The 22,387-nt window shown below is 45.6% G+C and overlaps 1 protein-coding gene across 3 annotated transcripts in view; it reads right to left on the bottom strand.

Moving 5' to 3' along the window:
• Positions 1 to 5,922: 5,922 nt before the first annotated feature.
• Positions 5,923 to 22,387, bottom strand: part of ANKRD29 (ankyrin repeat domain 29) — a 44,454-nt gene continuing 27,989 nt past the window's right edge. For all 3 annotated transcript variants that reach the window (XM_034762776.1, XM_034762775.1, XM_034762777.1), the window contains 5 exons: positions 18,977 to 19,075; positions 12,172 to 12,270; positions 11,324 to 11,419; positions 10,031 to 10,129; positions 5,923 to 7,287 (listed from right to left, as the gene is read on the bottom strand). In XM_034762776.1, coding sequence (XP_034618667.1) covers positions 7,204 to 7,287; positions 10,031 to 10,129; positions 11,324 to 11,419; positions 12,172 to 12,270; positions 18,977 to 19,075 — 477 coding nt within the window. In that variant the 3' untranslated portion in view covers positions 5,923 to 7,203. The remainder of the gene's footprint in view (positions 7,288 to 10,030; positions 10,130 to 11,323; positions 11,420 to 12,171; positions 12,271 to 18,976; positions 19,076 to 22,387) is intronic.

Below are 22,387 nucleotides of genomic sequence, written 5' to 3' on the forward strand. Positions count from 1 at the left end.
ACTCACTGTGTTTGAGGCCTGCTTCCTTGCTTGCACATACTCTAATAAACAGTGCATTCACTCATTGCTGAGGGGAGGTCATGAGGGTGTGGCACCTGAAAAGGTCACAGGTGGAGAGGGGTATTGGAGGGGGCCCCATGAATCTTACTTTGCATAGTGGGCAAACCCGAGCCATTGTACTTCTGGAGATGCTGTCTTTTGGGTGAAATGTAAAACCAAGATCCCAAGCACGGGTGGTTATGAGAGACCCCGCGGCACTTTTTATGAGAGTAAGGTATTAGGCCTGAAGTCCTGTAAGGCCTGAAGTCCTGGCCAAATTTTAATTCAGTTGCCTACCCTCATTCCCACTACTATTCCAGCTGTGTACAGTATACCTTAATGTGTGGCCTAAAATGTTGTGTAGTGCTGCAGTGAGCTGTTACACAGCTGCTGCTCTCTTCCCACCTCCACCCTCCCAGAAGTGAATGCAATTCAGTGGTGGATGAAGTGATTCATATATGTCCAGGGGTGAAAGTAACTTAAAGGACTTATCTATACTCCGGAGTCCTTAGGAGGGGGCGGGGCCTCTACCAGAAGAGGCGGGGCCTTTAAATCTCCAGCCCTTAAAATAGCCGCTGGAGCCCCACCGCCGCCTCCCCAGGGCTCCGGCAGCAGGGCTCTGGGGACGATTTAAAGGGCCCAGGGTGGTAGCGACAGCTGGAGCCCCGGGCCCTTTAATCACCGCCCGAGCCCCCGGCTGCCGCTGGTACCCCGGGGCTCCGGCAGCGTGGCTTGGGTGGTGATTTAAAGGGCTGGGGCTCCCACTGCCACTAACCTCCGGGGTCCTTTAAATCGCCACCCGAGTCCCGTTGCTGGAGCCTGGGGTAGCAGTTACGGGGCTCTAGTGGTGATTTAAAGGGCCAGGGGCTCCCGGTTGCAGCTACTCCAGTGGAGCCCGGGCCGTTTAAAGCTCTGGCAGAGGCCTGGGCCCCCTTCAATGGTGATTTAAGGGGCCCGGGGCTCCACTGCGATGGCAGCAGCTGGAGCCCCGGCCCCTTTAAATCATCCCTGGAGCCCTGCTGCCGGAGCCCTGGGGAGGCGGCATTGGGGCTCCGGCGGCTATTTTAAGGGCCGGGGCGGTAGCGGCTGCCACAGCCCTGGGCCCTTTAAATAGCCGCCGGACCCCCACCACCGCTATCCCAGGGCTCCGGGGACGATTTAAAGGGCCCGGGGCGGTAGTGCGGCAAGTGCCGCCAGGCCCTTTAAATCGCTGCCCGAGCCCCGCTGCCGCTTCTCCAGGGCTCCAGCAGCAGGGCTCTGGTGGCAGTTTAAAGGGCCTGGGCCTCCAGCCACTGCTGGGAGCCCCAGGCCCTTTAAATTGCCGCCAGGGGAAGCCGATCCGCCTTGGGTACGGCGCACCGGCTCTTGCCGGTATGTCGTACGAGGGCGTACCGGCTTACTTTCACCTCTGTATATATCTCCCTGCCTACTTCACAAGTACATTCTGAAGCTTATGAAGCTAATAATGTTTGTAAAGTGCTTTACAATCCTTGGACAAAATGTACAATAGCAATACAAAGTAAATAGGATGAAATTCAATAAGGACAATTGTAAAGTATTCCACTTCGGAAGGAACAATCAGTTGCACATATACAAAATAGGAAATGACTGCCTAGGAAGGAGTACTGCGAAAAGGGATCTGGGGATCATAATGGACCACAAGCTAAATATGAGTCAACAGTATAACGCTGTTGCAAAAAAAGCAAACGTCATTCTGGGATGTATTGGCAGGAGTGTTGTAAGCAAGACACAAGAAGTAATTCTTCCGCTCTACTCCGCACTGATTAGGTCTCAACTGGAGTATTATGTCCAGTTCTGGGCACCACATTCAGGAAACAGGTGGACAGATTGGAGAAAGTCCAGAGAAGAGCAACAAAAATTATTAAAGGTCTAGAAAGCATGACCTATGAGGAAAGATTGAAAAAAATGGATTTGTTTAGTCTGAAGAAGAGAAGACTGAGAGGGGACATCGTAACAGTTTTCAAGTACATAAAAGGTTGTCCCTTCCAGTCCTATGATTCTATGATTGTGATTAATATAACTGCTGACTCACTCCAGCAACAAAGAGAAAGCAGGTCTCCTCTTTGGAATAATCAAAAATCCTATTAGTATATGTGTGTGTTACACTCTGAAGACGAAAGGGGCTATCTAAGTGTACAGAAGTATTATAATACTTTCACTGCAAGGAGGGATGTTTCATCGCATGGGGAGGTATGTTGCTGCAATTTCCAAACCTATCTGCACTTACATTGTGCATCTTTGATTGTTTTCCTCATGGGCATCTGAGCCTGAAACAGCCTCCTTCAGAGGCATGGAGCTCAAATAAATACTCAAAGGAAAGGGCTGGGATCTTTCCTGTTTTTCAGTCCCAGGCTTGCTGAAGTCACTTTCGCCCTGATCCTCCCTTTTTTACAAAGCCCAGTATGGCTCTATTTTAAAAGGAGGGATCAAGGAGACTGGTAGTGCCCTCTCCACTCAGGGATAAAGTGCACTCTCTGCTGTTGACATCTCTAAAAGAGGCCCTTAGGGCTTCCTCATAGCAGCAAGAATCCTGGACATTCTTCAACAGCTGTGTCATTAGAGTCTCCCTGCCCCAACAGTTAGCCAGATGTGCAAGAAAGGGGGAACACACTCAAGAACCTGAAAAGTCCTGTAGTAATGCAGGGAGCAGACACCCATGGAGAGGCCTGGAACAGCCCCTTCCTTGATTTCTGCCCATCGTGGGCAGGACTGGAGATAAGTACTCACTGAGAAACCTGCACTAACTGGCCACCTGAGCTTTGATCTCTCAGTTCCTTTATTCCAGCTGCAGACAGGGCCACTGCTGGCTACTCTATCTCTCTACTTCGACCTGGTGTGAGAAAAGAGGGCTGTCAGTGGCCAGTTCCTCTCTCTTCTGGAGTCAGAGAAGCCAAATATTCCTCCCTTTAGGAGTGTGGCTTGTGCAGTACTGCATGACTAAGGTGTGTTTGTCCTTGACTCACCCACTGAGGCTGGCTATTGAGGGCTTTAAATGATTGTCTGCCTGCCACACAACTGGCTTCTCTTTGCATGATTTTGGTTGTCTCTAGTCACTTCCACCAACTGCTCTGAAGAAGCTCTAGGGAGACCCTTCTCTGAAGTGATCTGGGGGGGTAGGGGGGGATTTACTCCTGAGGGGGCAAGGCTGCCTAGAATCCCTTAACTTCCTCCAAAACAACAACTTTAGAAAACTGCCCCAGAGACCCACACTGGGTTATTAATGAACCCAAAGTTCGAGTCCAGTCCCATAAGGTGCCGCACAACTCAAGTTCCTACTGAAGTCAATGGGATTTGAGGGTGCTTAGTACTTCCCAGCCTCTTGCAGGGTCAGATCCTGAGTGTCATGGAGACAGCAATGCTTTAAGTATCTTTGCATAATTCTTTAATCCCATACTAGCTTGTCTACAAGATTCAGTTAGGCAAAAGTATTGCTTTAATTCAAGGAAAGCACAGTTTTAATTACCCAACCAAGCAGATTGTTCTGGTAACATCTCATACTCTAACAGGAAAGCATTCAGCTTTCCATTCTAATACCATATATAACAATAGTAGCTTGCAAGCAAAGGTGCAGTCACTTCTTCTATTAAGCAGGACCTGGATTCTCCCCCACCTCCCTTGCCCTCAAGAAAACAATAACTTGCACTGAGTACCAGGTTCCTGGTTTTATGGCTATGATCCATATGTTGGAGGAAACAAGTTTGCACGAAAGTGAACTATACTCCCGCAAGCAATAGTAAAGTGACTTTTTTATTCAATAAAGGAAGAGTGCAATGATTCAACTAAATGTCAGACTTGCAGTCTAATTTTAACAGGGAAGCAGTCCACGTTTCTTTGGGAACAAAAGCCCTGTCCACACTAACACTTTGAAGCAACTTGCCAACTTGATTTGGAGGTGGGCAGAATGGTTTGTGTCCACATACTGAGTTAGCACCATGTCTGAACCTCACCAAGGGAAATCTGTAACGTAGTTTTGACTAACAGGATTTAGGGTGTGTCTATACTGACTGCAATAACTACTGTATATTGATGTAACATGGTACAGGGCCACAGTTAAAACATGTCAAGGTCCTATCCACATTACAGAACCTTAACCATGCTGTATCGGGTCCCTGCGACACTAGAGGTCTGAAGCACAGCAAGATTAAAGGTTGCAGTGGACTGTTCTACCATTATTTATTAATGCAGCCATTTATTATGTCCACAGTAATGGGCCTGTACTGTATAAACTGGTGTAATATTACTCCTGGGGGAATTCTGCACCACTGCGGATGTGCAGAATTTATGTCCCCACAGATTTCTTTGCTTCCTTGCAGAAAAATGACTTTCTGATGGGGAAGCAAAGGGAAGCCACAAGAGCAGTCACACAACCTTCCCCAGCAATATGTTTTGGGTGCCCACGGCAACCGGCAGAGAGCTAAATCTCTGTGGGGCAGGGAGCAGAACTGGGGAAGACCTGGCTGGAGGCTCATACCCTGCACCAGGCTCAGCTGCTAGTCCTGGCTGGGCTAGGGAGGACGGGACTTCCTCTTCCCTTGCACAGCACTTGAGGCTGGGTCAGACCCACCCTGAGATTTCTCCCTCAGCTGCAGGAAGCTCTGCAATCTCCCCCCACTTCCTGCACCGATTGCTCCTCAGCTGCAGGGGAAGGAATCACTGTACAGAGAGCTGCTCCCCCATCCACCCAACCACCATGCATCCAGACCCCCTCAGACCCAGACCCTCCCATGGAGCCTCACACTCCCCACATCCGGAACCCCCTTGAGGAGCCCTACTCCCCCTGCACCTGGACCACCCCGATAAGTCACCCAGATCCCCACCCCAGCTAGCCCCAACCAGCTGCACCTGGATCGCCACCCCACTGAGCCCTACTCCCCCAGCATCTGTACCCCCCACACCCAGATCCTCCTGCCGAGCTCTATCCCCCCACACCCAGTTCCCCTTGCCGAGCTCTATCCCTTCCAATGCCCAGACTCCTTCCCCCCCACTGAGCCCCAACCACCTTCACCTGGATCCTCCTGCAGCATCCCATTACCGTTGCATCCAGAACCCAACAAGCCCCCCCACACCTGAATTCCCCACTGAGCTGCCTGCACCCACACAGAACTCTCTCAACCCACACCTGGATCCCCCCACACTAAGCCCCTCCATACTTGGATCCTGCCAGGCTGAACCTGCCTGCCCACACCGCCCTGGGGTGTTTCTGGGGCAGGCTCAGTCCTTGCACTATGTCAGGGTTGGGTGCAGCCTCACCAGTGAATCCGTGCCCAGGAGAAGCTGCAGAGTGATCTCCCCTATGCAACCAGTGGCCTGTGCTCCCCCATGCCATGCTGGAACCTCCACATTTATTTGACAAATACAATTTACAGAATTTTTGCAGAATTTTAAAATATTGTGCACAGATTTTTTTATTTTTTTGGGCACGGAATTAATTTTTTTGGCGCCGAATGCCCTCAGGAGTATAATGTGCCCACATTACACATGGCCTACCAACTGCTGATGTACCTGCTCATAGTGGCCCCTCTTCCATAATTCCAGGCACAGGTCCCTGGAGCAGCTGCATTGTATAGTAGCTGGTGAACACTAAACCGTGTCATATACGTGTTTGTGTGTACAATGTATACTGTACATTTATAACACCCATATGAGTAGACTTCACAGCTAAATATATGTTAACAGCATGCTATTTTGGGTTTGCTCAGTGACTATTTCCAATGGTTCTGTTCCGTCCATGGATTTGAGCATATGTTAGGAGCGAAAGGGAACTACATTGCAGAAGGCCACCAGCTGCCCCCATACCCACTGTTGGATGGATTGTGGTACTACACAGATCAGAGTTTACTCTGAGGAGGAGATGAGTTTGCTTGATAACTTTTGGGGTAAATTGTAAAGTTTGGGATCGTTTTAATGAGTTGTTGCTTAATTAACAGCTATCTTTTCTCTTGTGTCTCCCTCTACAATCCAAACAGAGCTATCAAGGCCAGGGGCTGGAGGGAGGACACCCCTCTGAGGTACCCATTGGGACACTGCCAATTTCTCCAATCCTTCTCCCCCACCTCGGGTAGTCACCCCTCTAGCAGATGTTCTGATCCTCAAGGATAGTGGGGAGAACCAGAATTTACTTACCCCCCCCCCCCCCCCGCTCGTAAGCAAGAGAACTAGGATTTACTTGGGATGGGGGTGGGGTAGCCTGGGATATGTTTTCACTTAAGTCCCTTTTCAGGTCTCAAGCAAATATGAGATACAGATGAAACAGTTACCTCAGATCCATGCCAACTCCAGAGTAAGGTAGTCCATTACATATGTAACTGAGGTTTCTAGTGTGGGTGTGTAGATGCAGTGATGTTTGCGCTCCCTAACTTTTCCCCATTGTGTTGTGGGTTATTTTCCTACTAGCCAATAAAAAATTCCTTGTTCTAATTAAAGTTTTGATTTAAATAGGCTGGTTTGTGTCCTATATTCCTGCCCTACACGTGGCTGCAAACAGGGAAGGAGTTATTGGGCACAGCTGAGACCAGATGAGCACCCCTCAGCTTTCTCTCAGGCCTGCATGGAATGGCAGCAGGGAGGAAGGTGGACATAGCCTGGTCTCCAAACTGCCAAAGCCTGAAGGGTGCGTTGAAGCCTTATGAGACTGTGCTGAGGAGATTAATTGAACCAGTGCAGCTGGAACATCTGTGCTTCCCACCTACACAAGCTGAATGGTTCAAACTGAACAGGTGCACAAAGAGGCATTAAGACTTGATATCAGCTGGTGCAGTCATAACAATAGTGGGAATGCCTGCGAAATGGTTGGAGCATTTGTTTGTGGCTATAAGGTGTAGTACACACATTTTAGGATTTATGGGAATGCTGGAATTTTCAAGTATAGACAGGGCTGTGGTGCAAACAGGCCTTTAGGGCCCTATCTTGCTCTCACTGAAGCCCATGGCAAAACTCCTGTTAGGTTTAATGGTGCAAAACTGAAGCTTTAGTGCACCCCCTGCTCTGTGTTGAAGGCTGACCTTGTTCACAGAATGGTATCTTGGACATGCTAAATCAATTCTGCAAACAGATTCAATAAGCCATTTTAAAAACCAGATTTGCTTTAGTGCCAACGTGGACACGACTCCTCTCTGTCAAACCACATCCAACACAGTAGTTGGGTTAGCTTTTCCTGTGCTTTTCTTTTGCTCGGAGGAGCCGGAGGATGCGTTCATTTTGTGTTAGTTCTGCTGGCAGTTCATTTGCCTGAAACAAGAAACAGCATGATTAGAAAATGCGGGGCAGAATTTCCAAAACATAGAAGCATTAAAACCTTGGAAGCATGGACCTTAAAAGCATTAAAGGCCTAGAGAAAACATTGGGCACAATAAATAATCATTTGTGTTTAAATATAGGCTGCACTCTAGCTACTACGGGCTAAGATAAACCTTTAGGCTCAACCCTACGCAACAGTGACTGTGACTCAGTCACAGTTCCTTCCTTCCCTGTACGCTTTGAGGAGGAATAAATTACTTCACCCTCTTTTTTTTGATGCAACTTATTTCCCTCCCTCCCACAGGGCTGGACAGCTCCATTGGCTAGCATGCAGCAGAGCTGTGGTTCTACCCATTTGCTCATGGGAGGGGGAGGGTATTGGCCATGTAGCTCCTGTTCAAGCCCCACCCCCATGTGCTGTGCTCTGGGTACCCCTAATGTGGCACTCACCTTACTTGCCCTGTTCCCCCTTCTTTACCTGTGTGGCCTTACTAGGGCTAATTAAAAATCTAGTCCTGAAAGAGTAATCACTTTTTCTTTCTTCCTTGTGTTCACTTCCTATAATCCTGCCATATGCTAGTTTTGAAGCCACTTCATCACAAGCTGTTCAGGTTACCCAAGCCTGGTCTACTCTATGGTTCCTTTATCATTTAGTGGACCAGTTTTTAAAACCATTTCAAATTTTAGACAGTGTCAAGAGGCCTTAAAAGTGAATTTTTTTCCTGTACAAAGGGGTCAACACAAGGCCTATACAACGTGTAAGCTCCACTCAAGTCCTCAAAATAAGGCTTATCTGAAATTTGAACAGCTGACAGGCTCTGCGGAGGAGGGCAGGATTTGGGGGTTCCTATGATGGTCCCATAGAAGCAAAGGAGAATATTGCCATTGAATTCAATGGGATCAACGGCAGATCTTTAGGACATTATCCAAAGCCCACAGAAGTAAATGGGCATCTAACATTTGTACTGTGTGCATGGGGGAAAAACAAAACAAAAAACAAACAAAAACCCAGCAGCAAATGGGCTTTGTATTAGGTTCTTAGTGACCAGGGTATCAAAGATTTTTGTCTCCTACTTTATATCCACTGAAAACAAAAATGATGGGAATAAGACCTGTAGAAATTAACATTTAGATATAATGGAGATAGTTCTTCAGAGTCATGTTCTTGTTTTGGAAATCCACCCAACTACACCAAATAGCATGTTATTTTCCAAATATTTTCCAACGGGGGGGGAGGAGGGGAAAGAACTATAGAATAAAGCTCAAGGAAAGGACTCTATCACCCTCTATCCTCTGCAAATAACTGTGTTAGTAGTTGCAAAATCTGGCACATCTGTTTGGATAATATCAAAACAAAGTATGGACTACTAAATAAATAAAATATAAACTATTGTTTTAAAGAGATTGACTCTGCTTCCATCTAGTGGAAAGTGAGAAATAGTATATGTAAATTTTATTTCCCTTATTCAAGATAATTATAATTCCTAGTTCTTATATAGTAAATCTTAAAATGCTTTACAAAATCATTATCTTTCCCAATATTAAACCTGTCTGACTACTTGAATATTTTATATGACTATTCTCTTGATTTAAAATCAGAGTTTGTTCCACCTCTGTTTGCAGCCTTTTTATTCTGTATTTCAGCAAATGAGCTTACTGGGAGGAGTGTTCGTGGAAACAGCATATTTTAAGCAACTGTTAGAGAATACTCAGAAAATAAATGTTGATGAATTCATAAACAAGAATATTTGTACCAGAAACCTGATTCTGAAATGTTCACTCATTCAGAGAACAGAAAACAATACCATGTGACCCGTGTCCAATCACAACTAACCAACCCAACCTGAGAGCAACTACTTGCAACAAATACCTCATGAACAAACTACAGAGGAAGAAACATTTGCATAAATTATGCAATATATAATGTAAAATACTTAATGGAATCAAGTAAAAACTTGTTTGCAGGCAATTGGCAAACATGGAAAGTGCTGAATTCACGTAATCAATTATGGGATCTGAGTGATTTGTTCTGTCTCCCCAATATAATGAATAAAGCGAGACCCAGGAAGCTGAATCTTCTCAAGGACCCTGCTATATAAAGTTTGAAAATAACAAGATATGATTTTAACCTGCTGTTTCTAATCCAAAATTTCAGATCCAAACACATGCAGGCTTTGGGAAAGTTTGAATCCAGATCCAAACTCCTGTGGCTCAACCCAGGTACATAGGTATCCATAATTTATGACTGTCCAAGAACATTAGCTGGTCACAGTTTCTCTCAAATATATAGTCTGCATACCAACACAGAGTTTATGATTTAGTGAGATTGGATAGCTCAGGGGAGCAGTAATGGTATATGGAGCTTTTCACTTCTAGCTGACTGGTTTAAGTTGGTATGATGGAAAGTTGTGACAATTTAATTTTTGGTCTATCTATATTGAATGAGTGCATAGTCCCCATCCAGTTCTTCTTTGGTTAATGTCCACATCACAAATACCACTATCCTTAGTGGCACTAATTGGCATTCTTGTAATCAGTGTTATAGAGAAACTAAAGATTGAATGGGCATGGAGAATAATTTCTTTGGATGAGGGTTGAGGCACGTTGCGAAGACAACATGCAAAAATGAGGACTGCTGCTGTTCAAAATGAGTTTAGTAGTAACATGGAAGAAACAATGTTTAATGTTTTCACAGGTACGTTTTACAAGCTCTGGATAAAACACCAAAATGTACCTTGTTCCTAAGAGAAGGATCTGCTCCTGCTTCCAAAAGTAGTGCTACTGCTTTAATGTTGCCACCCAGCACGGCCGCATGGAGAGCAGAAGTCCCATTCTAGAAAATATAAACATACATCTAAAAATTTATACCAGGTGCATAGGGGAAAACAAACAGAAACAGCAGCAAAGAACAGACCTGCGTATAAGGAAAAGGGAAACAACACTAGAGAGATTAGGCCATCAGAGTGATCTGATCGTACTTAAAGACACAGGGCTTTAACAAGGAGTCTCCTTCCTGGCAATGTAAAGGGGTTTAAAGTGGGTATAAATGTAATTCAAGGTGTGCGAGTGTAAATGACAGTCAGGCTGACATTACCAAATAACAGTGTTCTTTTTATAATTCTATTTTTCAATAAACTAGAAGTATGTTAAATAAACAACAAAAGGTTGATTTGGGTACTAACACCTCCAAGTGACATTAGTTACACCCCAAAATAGCTGCAAAACCGTGCCAGTAATGTTTGCACCTGCAATCTATGGGCACATGAAATCAGCTTTTAAAAATCTGCCCCCAAATAGCCAATGTAATTTTCAAAGCCACTACATTCATTCAAAGAGAACTAAATCAAATACAGAATTGCTTTGTCTGGAATAGCACTTTTAGAATTCTAGTTTGCTGTCCAACTTGCTGTGCCAAATTCTGCCCTCGGTAACATTAGTGCATCAGAGGCCAGGATTTGGCATTTAAATTGCATCATAAACATCAATCTATTTATTTCAGACAAAAATAGCAGAAAAAAAAAGCTGAATTCTATCTACAGCACAGTATGCATCCTCCCCCCAAAGCTTAGTATGTAGGATTTTTAAGAAGAGTTTTAATCATATTTAAAGAGTATTGAAATTGAAAGAATATAGATTTCATGTCTTTCTTGCACTCTCTGGGCCTGGATCTTCACTGCCTTCCCTTTGCATAGTCATAAATACACCTCTACCCCGATAGAACGCTGTCCTCAGGAGCCAAAAAAATCTTACCGCGTTATAGGTGAAACTGCGTTATATCGAACTTGCTTTGATCCATTGGAGTGCGCAGCCCCACCCCCCCAGGAGCGCTGCTTTACTTTGGAATATATCCAAATTCGTGTTATATCGGGTCATGTTATATGGGGGTAGAGGTGTACCTATAAAATGGTTGTGAATCAGCACCAAATCAGGACACTCGCTCTGCACTGGTGTAAATGAAGGCAGTAGAGAAGCAGGCCTTTTGTCTCTCAAACACTATATGCCATTATCAACATACTTCAGTACATACCTTCAACAGGCCAAGTGCAGGAGAGAATTTGAGTAATTCCTCTATAACGTCATGATACCCTTTGTTAGCAGCTTTAAGTAAAGCGGTGGTACCATCCTTTAATGGAGAGAGAAAGAAAAGGGTTCAGTTATTATGACAGCTTTACATGCTCTCTGACTGAAGGGAGGGTTGTCCCCTCCGACTCCATGTAGGGATAGTCCCCTCCATACATGATCTTTGCATATCCACCTCCACAGCATCATTCCATCTGTCTCTGGAATCCATGGTGTGCCATCTGCAGGTCCAGGGATCTTTGAATGGGGAGCAGGGAAGAAGAATGCAGGAGGGGTAAAGCTGGGGACAACGTGCATCATCTTCAGTCTCACTCATCTCAAACACCACAGGGAATTTATATGAACTTTTCTTTCCCTAACCCCTACACTAAAGAACCCCCCTACAAAAGGATGGGCCCAGAGACCGAGGAAAAGGGCAGCTCATGGCATCCTGGCTCTACTGGAGCTGCACTGCCTGACAATGAGAGGGGATACAGGGATCCCAAAACTTGCACAGAGGTGTAATGCCTTCATGCAGATGGCTTTGGGGCCCTAGAAGATTCCAGAGGACGTAAGTCCTATTTCCATGTGTGTGTATGATCTTGAGCTAACTGCAATTTGTCTCTGCCTCAGTTTCCCCAACAGTACATTAGGCATAATTATTTTTGCTTACCTCACCGAGGTGTTCAGAGACTAAATTAATTGATGTATAGTGTGTAGAGATCCTCTGATGACAGTTGCTATGAAAATGCAGAATGTTTTTAACTTGGAGGCAGTCTCCCTTTAAGAATCACTCCAAAAGTGAAAATTACTCACGTTCCGTGTGGCATCTCGATCAGCTCCCCGGAGCAGCATTACCCTCACTATCTCGCTGTGACCCATCTGAGATGCTATCCACAAAGGAGCTGTCCCGTCCTTCAAGCAAAACGAGACTGATATTGGCTTCACTTTGTGACACTGCACGCTGACAGTTCACTGCTAGATTCTGGTTACTGGAAGGAGTGAACCTGGATTCCTTAATAAAATCTTATTGCCATAAAAACAGTGGTCCCCAAACTGTGGGGCTTGTCCCCCTAGGGGGGCACAGAGGAATGTTTGGGGGGCGCGGCAGGGCCTGGGCCAGCCTCCACGGGGGGATGGGGAGGAAGTGCCACCCAACCCCGTTCTGCCCCCAGCTCTGTCGCAGCCCCAGCTTCTGACTACAGCTCCACTCCTGGCCCCAGGCTTGGCCCCCGACCACGGCCCAGCTATGGCTCCGCTCCTGGCCCCAGCCCCAGCCCTGCCCCCAGCCTCAGCCCCGGGCCACAGCTCCATTCCCAGCTGCGGCTCTGCTCCTGCCCTCAGCCCCCTTACCCCTGTTGCTATGGCCCTGCTCCTGGCTCCATGCAGAGGAGGGGGGCGGACAGGAGTAAGGGGGAACGCGACCATGAAAAGTTTGGCAACCACTGCCATAACTAGGCACAGATGGTTTAATTTAAGCACCACTTGGGAGCTGAGTGTTTTAGGCAGACTTCTCCCATTGTTGTGGAATGGAAGTATCAAACCTAATTCCCCATGCATAATCAAGCTGAACATTTTACACTACATACATAGAACCCTACTTTCCTTTTTATTATTAAATACTTTTTATTCTCAACTGTGTGCATACCAGTCAGCTGTTTAGCACATTTGGTAGAATGGGCAGAACATTTCTCCCATTGGTACATCCCTAGCCTTTACATTTCTGTCTTTTCTGATGCACAGAAAGAGCAAAGATACACCCTGAAATCATGGTTTCATAGTCAAGGCCCAATACACAGTAATAATAAATAATAATAATAATAATAAAAAGAACTTTTCCCCTTCTTGCATAATTTCTGTATAAATGTTCTCATTGATATTACAATGGCTGCCCACACCCTATTATACATCCTGTTTACACAGTGAATTTTCTTTGTGATCCAAAAATAAAATGCAAAGGCTCTCTTGTACACAGAATATATAACTCAAGCTAACAAGTAGGATGGCAAAAACTGTCCATCTCCAATGAACAGTTTTTCCCCCTCTCAATAACTCAAGTGTTTCATGATTATTTTTAAACTTTGTCCAGCAGAGAGCACTAGGATATGGCACCACTGTCATGAGCTGTAAAAGTTTGGAAAAGATCGAAGTCCCATCAAAACAGAGAAATCTGCACATAGAACATGTATTGTGCAATTTGTGGTTCTACTTATATAAGAATTGCAAAACCCGACGAGACAAGTTTAGCACAGGGGACTTGGTAGCTTTTCCTTAGTTAAGGCTAAGTTAAGGTTTTACCTATATGAATAAAAAGAAGCAGAAGGAAATGATAACACTATTATTTATATCGAAGTAGTGCCCAAAGGATCAGAGCACTGATTATGGTAGGTGCTGTTAAAACAAGCTAAAATGACAAAAAACACATGAAGTTAGGGGCAGAGCAGGATACAGTACACAGGCAATTGTTAGCTGCAGCTTCTTCCTCCAAGATTGGTGTCCTCAATGGGTGAGGAGAGTGGTACCATCCAAATACATACAATATTTACACATTAGGCCAGATGCTTGGCCCCTGACGTGTGTCCCCTTTGCACAGGTCCATGGTGCAAAAAAGACATGAAGCTGCCCTAAAAAAAGCCATCTGAGGATTTCACTTGTATATAGGACTCCTCAGTAGCCTAGAGCCAGCGCAGTGTAGCTAAACAATTTCACTCCCACCCCACAGCATAATAGTGCTGCCAAAATGCTGCTGAGCTTCAGCCATTCCCAATTGTGTAACAGCTCACAGGTGTGTGTTACCAGCCCGGTTCAGTAAGAGCAGCCATTGGCTGCCCCGGGATTGACAGAGGTCAAAAGGTGGCTCTAAGGCTAAGCTACCTTTGCCTTTATCTTCCCCATCGCCACTGGATCCTTTCCCAAATAGAGCTTGGTTGGACCTCATGTGGGCCATTATATTTCTAATGTAGAGAATTTTAAATACATTATCTATTTTAAAACTATTTTTATTTTCTTATTTGATGCAAACAAATAGAGAAACTGTATCTGGCTACACCTAACAGACCTATAACATATCATTCCCTCCTGACATACATTTATGCTGTCCTTTATCTTACTCCACTAATTCAAGAGACCGCTTTGTGGCTCTGGGCTTTACAATATACCAGTGTTTGGATGTGGTTTTTGATTTTTAGGAAGGGCCAAATCAAGGTAGTAGCCATGGTGTTCATGGCACTGCCACTAAGAAGCCCCATGGCAGATGGGCTGCGTAACTGGCATAGCTCTACTGATGTCAATGGAGCTGTGCCTTTTACACCAGTTGCAGTTCTGTCCCCTTGCTTATAATAATGCTTTCTTGATCCACATGTACAATGTCTGTAGGTTTTACTGTGTGTGTGTGTGTGTGTGTGTATAATACATACATATATGTATGTATTATACACACACACACACACTATACACGTTACATGGAAAATAATGTACAAAATCCTTTAAAAGCTGAATTTTCACAGATTGAATATTTTGATCTTCCCCTGGCATCTCAGACTAAAAACTTGGTGTGATGCAGCATGTCACCCTTCATATGAACCTCACTGGCAAACAATCATCTTGCTTTATTAGTCTTTAAGGTGCCACCAGACTCCTCGTTGTTTTTGTGGATACAGACTAACACAGCTACCCCTCTGATATTTGTTTTGGAGTTCAAGCAGCAAAGAAAGTAGCCTGTACCATGCTTCAGAGGCTGCTCCTAAAGCTCTGTCTAGACCAAATGATGACAAAAGAAGGCCAGTGCAGCCCCCATGGAGACCTTGTCACAACGTCACAAGGAAGGAAAGGATGTCTGTGCAGGCAGAACTTATACCGTTAAGGAAGAAACAAATGAAATTGGTCCCAAAGCTACATTATTAAATAATGTAAATGTTGAGATGTACATTCAAGAGAGCAAGGCCGAAAGACGGCCTGGTCGTGAGCGGGGAAAGAGAAGGATGGGGCCTGGTAAGTTTTACTTCACATAGGGACCTACAAAGCCTAGGGCCAGCCTTATATACAATGCAACACAGCACCATGAAATACTTACATCAGAGATGGCAATATAGCAATGTTGTAGTTGCTGGTTGAGGAGGCACTGTTTAAATATCACTCTTGGATGGATATTTCTCACACTTGAACCAAGGCTAATTTTTTCGTGGGGGGGGAAGTGACGAAAGCCCATCAAGCCATTTCTTTAATTATCTGAGTGATAACAACAGGCTTTTCATATGTTAAGAAAACTTTTCAGATTAGAGATGGGCCTAAACAAAGACTCCAGACCGTAAACACCACTGAACCACAGAGCTAAACTTAGCAGCTGGCCACTAGGTACCGAACTTAGCAAAGGCCAAAAGGTACCTTGCACCCATCTAGGTCTAGACTGCTAGGGTACTTTTACACTGAAATAAAATATCTGCAATATAGTGGTGGTGGGTCCGGGTCAGCGGACTCAGGATCGTGGAGCTCAGGCTGTGGGGCTGTAAAATTGCTGTATAGATGTTTGGGCTTGGGCTGGAGCTAGGGCCCTGGGACCCCGTAAGGGGGGACAGTCCCAGAGTCCAGACTCCAGCCAAAGCCCGAACATCTACACCACAATTTTACAGCCCCACAGCCTGAGCCCACCCAGCAATCCTGAGTCAGCTGCCCCAGGCCAGCTGCAGGCGTTTAATTACTATGTAGATGTAATACTGACAGACCCTGGTTGTTGGCAGGTGGGATCGAATCTGGAACCTCTGAAATGTAATGCATGAGCCTCTACTGCACGATCTTAACCAAGGCTGTAACAGACTCATCAATCTCTAGGTTGTCTAGGTGCCACTAGAAGTACACAGAGCGCCACACCCTGCAGGCATACAGTGTTCCCTCTCATTGTTCCCACCCATGTGCAGAATGAATTTTGTGTGACACATCACCTTCAGATCGGTGCACATAACAAAATTCATGTGGAGGGGGCGGAGGGGTTTGGAGTGTGGAAGGGGGTTCAGAGCTGGGGCAGAGGGTTGGGGTGCAGGGGCATGAGAGCTCTGGCTGGGGGTGTGGGCTCTGGGGTGAGGCCAGGGATGAGGGATTTGGGGTGCAGGACGGTGCTCTGGGGCTACAGCGGGGACAGAGGACTCCTGCCAGCTCTCTCTCTCCAAAGCAGCACCTGGGCTGGGGGGAGGGGGAGAGGGAAAGAGGTGCCTCTTCCTGCCGTGGCAGCTCCGGGGCTGGGGCCACAGGATAGGCGCCCTACCCCTGGCACCAACAGGTCCAGGCCGGGGCTGGGTTCAAGGAGGGGTGCCCCGGCTGCGACAGGTCAGGGCCGGGGCTAGGCCATCCCGGCCGCGGCTGGGTCTGGGTCACCCACATTCAGGCTGGGCCGCCCCAGCAGTGGCTCGGTCGGGACGGGGCCATCCCGGCCATGGCTGGGTCCGGGCCGGGCTGCCCTGGCTGTGACTGGGTTCAAGCTGCCCTGGCTGCAGCTGGGTCCAGGCTGGGCCACCCAGGTTCGGGCTGGGCCGCCCCAGCCACGGCTGGGTCTGGGCTGGACCACCCAGGCTGTGCTGCCCTAGCCTCGGCTTGGGCTGGGCTGCCGCGGCCGAGTCCGGGCCGCGCTGCCCTGGCTGTGGCTGGGTCCGACCTCGGCTTGGGCCGGGCTGCTGTGGCTGAGTCTGGGCCACCCCGTTCTGGTTCACACTGGGGTAGGGGTGCCCTGGCCCCGGCAGGTCCGGGCCGCAGCATAGTTGGGGCCGAGGGTCCACCCCGGCCATGGCAGGTTGGGGCTGGAGGAGGGGCGCCCCTCCCCCAGTCGTGGCAGGTGACAGGTCCACGGGCGGGTTCCCTGAGCGCCTGCACGGTGCTAAATAGGCTGCTGCTGAGGCCGCGCAGCTTACAGGAAGTTTAGGGCATGGGTTACATAGACATATCCTTAGAGACAAGACAGAGAGGCTCGGCCTGGACTAGAGTTTAAGAGTGTGTTATTAGTAGGTGTTCGAACATCTTACTTAGCTGACATGTTAGCTAAGAGTCCAGTATAGACAAGGCAATGTACACTTTAACATAGTCGAGTTAAAGCTAGGCTGCCCTTCTGGCTTTAACTTGACCAGTTTAGTACACACTGCCCTAGATACTTAGAGTGTGTTAGTTACCATCTTTTAACAAATTACAGTCTAGACAAAGCCAGAGAGACAGTATAATCACAGGTAGCCAAGGAGTAATTTAAGCATCAGCCCAGAGAACACCTGCCAACCTTCCTACCTATAAAGATAAATCTGGTGGCTGAGGGAGGCTACAGAGAGAGAGGAAGGATGGTCTCAATGTGGATATACGAGTATATGAATACATGGTCCTATTTCCTTGTGCTAAGTAGCAGCAGAGATTCTTCCAGTGAAAAGACACCCATAGCCCTCAAAAAAGCTGCTGAAGCAGTACATGTAGTTCTCTGCTGCCTGCTGTGACTTGCTGGGCTCTTCTGGGAAGGAAGTCAGGAAATATAGGAAAAGCTAGACAGCCTATTCACGTGCTACCTTCTGCACTGTATTAGGGCTCTCTCATCCCATTTTCTCCTATTTCCTGATTTCCTATCCAGCTGAAACCAGTACACCTCAGCCAGCTCGCAGAGACATACATGAACAATGCATGAAGGGAACATTATCCAAATATTTTTAAATGTATAGGTTAAGTGTGGTGAAGATTCAGGGTAGTTAGCTAATTTGAACTGGTTTAGCAACCCTTATGTGAGACTTTCTGATGTAAAATCAAGCATTCTGGGAAGCCCCATTTTCTAACATGGGTATCTAAGTGGGATGTGCAAATCCCCATCTGGATGCTCAAACTGGTAGCTAGGTACATAAGTGCTCATTTTACATCTAAGTGCTGATTTCAGCATCCAAAGGCAAAAAACTGGCTGACCTATGAAGACTCCCTCTTTTGAAAAGTAGGCCCACTGTGTTCAGATACAAGGAGGCAAAATTATGGATATGTTAGAAACCTTTAATCTGTATTTACTTCCTGATGTAGTTTGAAATGTTTGCATTCTCTTGAGGCCTGAATCAACTCCACTTGACTTTAATGGGAGTTGGACTATGCCCCCAGAGCAGTAGTGTCTGATCCAGTAAAGCACTAAGCACATTGTGTAACAAAGCATGAGAGTAGCTCCATTGTCTTCAGTGACTCTACTCTCATGCTTAAAGTTATGCATCAGAACCTAGAGAGTAACTAAGTGGAAACAGGGATGGCAGGTGTACAGGTACCAAATGTTTAAGGAGGTTAAACTACAATTTACGACTGATTATTACAGTGTGTATAGACAGCATGAAGTAAACTCAGAGTCAAAGGTTTTTTATCAAAGATTAACTTTGATACTAAAGACATAGTTGTGGTAGGGTTTTAATAAGTACATAAGTCTGACTGGTTGACTTTAGCAGGGGATATGTGGAGTGCTATCTACTGCTAGTGTTTTAAGATGGAATTTCAAAGAGGCCTGAGGACATTAGGTGCCCAGCTCCAATTGAAAGACTAACTCCCTTAGGGACTTTGAGAATTCCAGCCATATTTTTAGCAAGAGAATGTTAATTAAATGCCATCTCTGTTTTGGTAGTGCAATGCTGAACATTACCTGCCTTGGCTGGTTGACCTTTGCTCCTGAAGATAACAATAATCTGATGACATCCAGATAACCTCCTTGGGCAGCCAGAAAAAGTGCAGTAGCTCCATCCTGAGTAAAAATAAATAAAGCTTAATTGATAAAGCTACACTAGATATTTACATCAAAACATATTTCCCTTTCTGTGATATTATGCAACTTAATAACCTATAAATAGCTACACACAAGAAACTCCTCATCACCAAAATCCTGAGTTTAGTCTACAACAAACGAGACTGGGTGTGTAGCATTCCTCTTAAGTATACAAATGTAATGTCTATGATCATTGGTCAAAGCTGAGATTTGAACCCAGGGGTTATCATGTTAAGACCCCCAAGTCACCAAAGCACTTAAGCGTATACTTAAACCCATCCCTTTGCAGCAAAGTTCTTAAGTGCTTTGCTAAAGAAGGCTGGACTTAACCATGTATTTAATTTAAAGCATCTGTGTAAGCGCTTTGCTGAACTGGGGCCTAAAAGCACTAACTTCTACCAGTCGAGCTGAAGGAGTAACTCCTCTGGCTGGCAGTTGCAGTAGACCCATCTCTGTAGAGCAGCCATAAAAGGAGGACCTACAATATAAACACTTACCAGTGGCTTACACACAGCAAGGTATTTTGTAGACCTGGTTGGAAAATGGTATTTTCTGTAAAAACTTTTGAAAGAAATTAACAATTTTGGGTTTTTCAAAACATTTCACTGACAGTTTTTGGTTTTTCAACAAAAAACTTTTTTTTTTTTTTAAATTGTAGATGTTTTCATCTTTTGACACAAAAACATTTTCTGTGCTAGGTTTTCAAAAGTCAAACACTTTTCGGTTCTTCTCTGAAAAAAGGCCATTTTCCAATGACAAAAGGTTTCAAAATTTCAATCAGCTGTAATGCTTTACTTGTCTAGCTAAGAGTGGAAACTTGCACTGGTGTTGGGGCAGGCATTCAGATATGATGCAGTCTCTGCCTGTGTAGTTCCCAGTGAAGTGCATATTAAGGGAATTTTGTTTCCCCTATGGTTAAGAGGAAGTGTTTTGGTTTAAATGGGTAAACAAATGAATAAGATGCTAAAGCCCCTCCCCCTCCCTCCGCAACTGCATGCACTAAGTTTATCACCGGTTAAGGGGAGTATTTGAGCAACAGCCCTTTGCTTAAATGTTGGTGGCACATCACTACACTGGGACTAACTGCAGTTGTTTATACTCAGCTGGGCTACTTAGACTATAGAAGACCTTATTTTTTCCCCAATCACCAGGGGCCTGATCCAGCATTAGTGAGTTGCAGTGGCCCTTGCTTCAGGTCCCAGATTTGAAAAGTTTGCCCCTGATGCCAAGAGGGTTGAGATCTTGGGAATCAGAAGAGGTGTCTGGTGGATGGGATTTAATTTCCCATATTTCTCTTTGGTTGGGATTCTTACACTTCATGTGTTTTAGGGCTTGCTTACATGGCAAGCCATAATATGAATCGACAGCACACAGCTTGCTGTGCAGTAACTTCCCATGTGGACATTGCTAGAGTGCAGTGAAAGTCCCGGAGTGCGGCTGAGGTACTACTACTTGAAAGGGCAATAGGCTAAGCCACACTCTGGGACTTTCACTGCGCTGTAGCAGGGTCCACATAGGATGTTACTGCGTGGCAAGCTGGTGGTCTGTAGATTCACACCATGGCTTGCCATGCAGTAATGTGCTGGGTGGACAAGCCATTGGATTATTATATTCGATTGCACACTGACTTGTTCCAACATACAAGTAATGTATGGGTTACTGGGCACACTGAAGGCTAGATTGTGTCTGGCTAGTAAGCAGGCGCACAGGGTTGGGTAATTGTGTTTAGCCCCTTTTGCCGGCTTTGTGCACCAGACAGACACAACAGGAGTCTCTCTGTTCAGGTTCCTCTTTCAGAACAAATAATGTTTAGTAATCTGAAAACCACTCTTTATTACTGCACTAATCAATGCAAAAAAGGTTTCCTTTTAATTAGGGCTCCTTCTCTTCCCCACACTGCTGACAGTTAGTCAGCTTAAAGACTGAAAGTGAAATCCTGATGCTTTTGGAATAATTGCTCTGACAAGCGTGGGTTTGAACTCCCTCTTGAATGGAAGCTTGCCAATCAAGTAGGCAGTCAGACACCACCACCACTTTGCAAACTCAATTCAGCAGCACCATGCAAAAGAAGCAGAGCTAATACTTGTTTTCCTCTGAATTCTCTTTTATTTTAATTTTTTTAACTGCCTGCATAAGGGTGTTATTGCACAACTTCTAAAAAAATGGCTACGGGTAATCAAAACAAGCTTATAAATACAATTGAGAATGATGCTCCGTTCCTGGAGAGATGGCAAGAAGGTTACTTTATTGCCTTCACATCTAAGTGCATGCGTTGGGTGTGAGACCTCAGTGGAAATCCCTAGCACTCCCTACCAGGAAGTGACAAACATGGCTAAATATGGCCCCTCAGGATAAAAAAGTAATCACTATGCAATAGCAAACATGGAACACCCTTCTTTACAGGAAGTCATAGCTAGGTATGTCACACACAGGGGATAATGTGTGTTTAGGGCTTGAAACTGTAAGATGTTAAATACTGCTGTGAAATGAGTGGGGATGAAGGCACTTAGCACCTCATGGGAGCATTCCCCATCATGGGAGTTAGCTCCAGTAGTGTTAGCTGAGAGAACATTATAACCCCACAGGGGATGACTTCCTTTTTGTCTGGGTTGTCTTGAGTTAGGGAAGGGTGGCAGAGGGTGAAAAGCCACACATTTTTGTTTTATTATAGCCCAGCTTATATGTAACTCCACCACAGTAAATCAGATGGGGATTCATCCAGGCCCTGATCAGCCCCTTCTAGCTCTCTGAAAATCCAGCTAAATTATGTCCATCAAGTCATTTGTACCAGTTATTTATTTTAATTTGTTTTCAAAGCACTATCAGGTGAGAGAGGTACATTCCCCCAATATCTTCACTTTACCTGAATGTCAGTATGTAAAGATATTAAGAAAATGTATCTGCAGTTCTACCTTTAATGATATCCGCATGTCAAGAAGAAAAACTAAAGGCCTGATCCACCACTGCCTGGCACCGTATGTAGCTTTTTACTCTGGCGTGCAAACACTACCATTCTGACATGGTAGCATTTGACACTCTCTTTGAACAGCTGTAAAAATGACACAATGGACAGGGAGAATCAGGCCCAAAGATTTGAAAGTTTCCGTTTTAGCCACAGTTTTCTGTCACAGTACACCTAAGGATATGTATACGGTAGAAGTGTGCCACTGCTGCAGCATAGACATTTACTACAGCAACGGAAGGGGTTCATCCATCACTGTAGTAAATCCATCTCTGAGAGATGGTAGGTTAACAGAAGAATTCTTCCGTCAACCTAGCAGTATCTACACC

Source organism: Trachemys scripta, chromosome 2 (assembly GCF_013100865.1).
Source record: "Trachemys scripta elegans isolate TJP31775 chromosome 2, CAS_Tse_1.0, whole genome shotgun sequence".
NCBI lineage: Eukaryota > Metazoa > Chordata > Testudines > Emydidae > Trachemys > Trachemys scripta.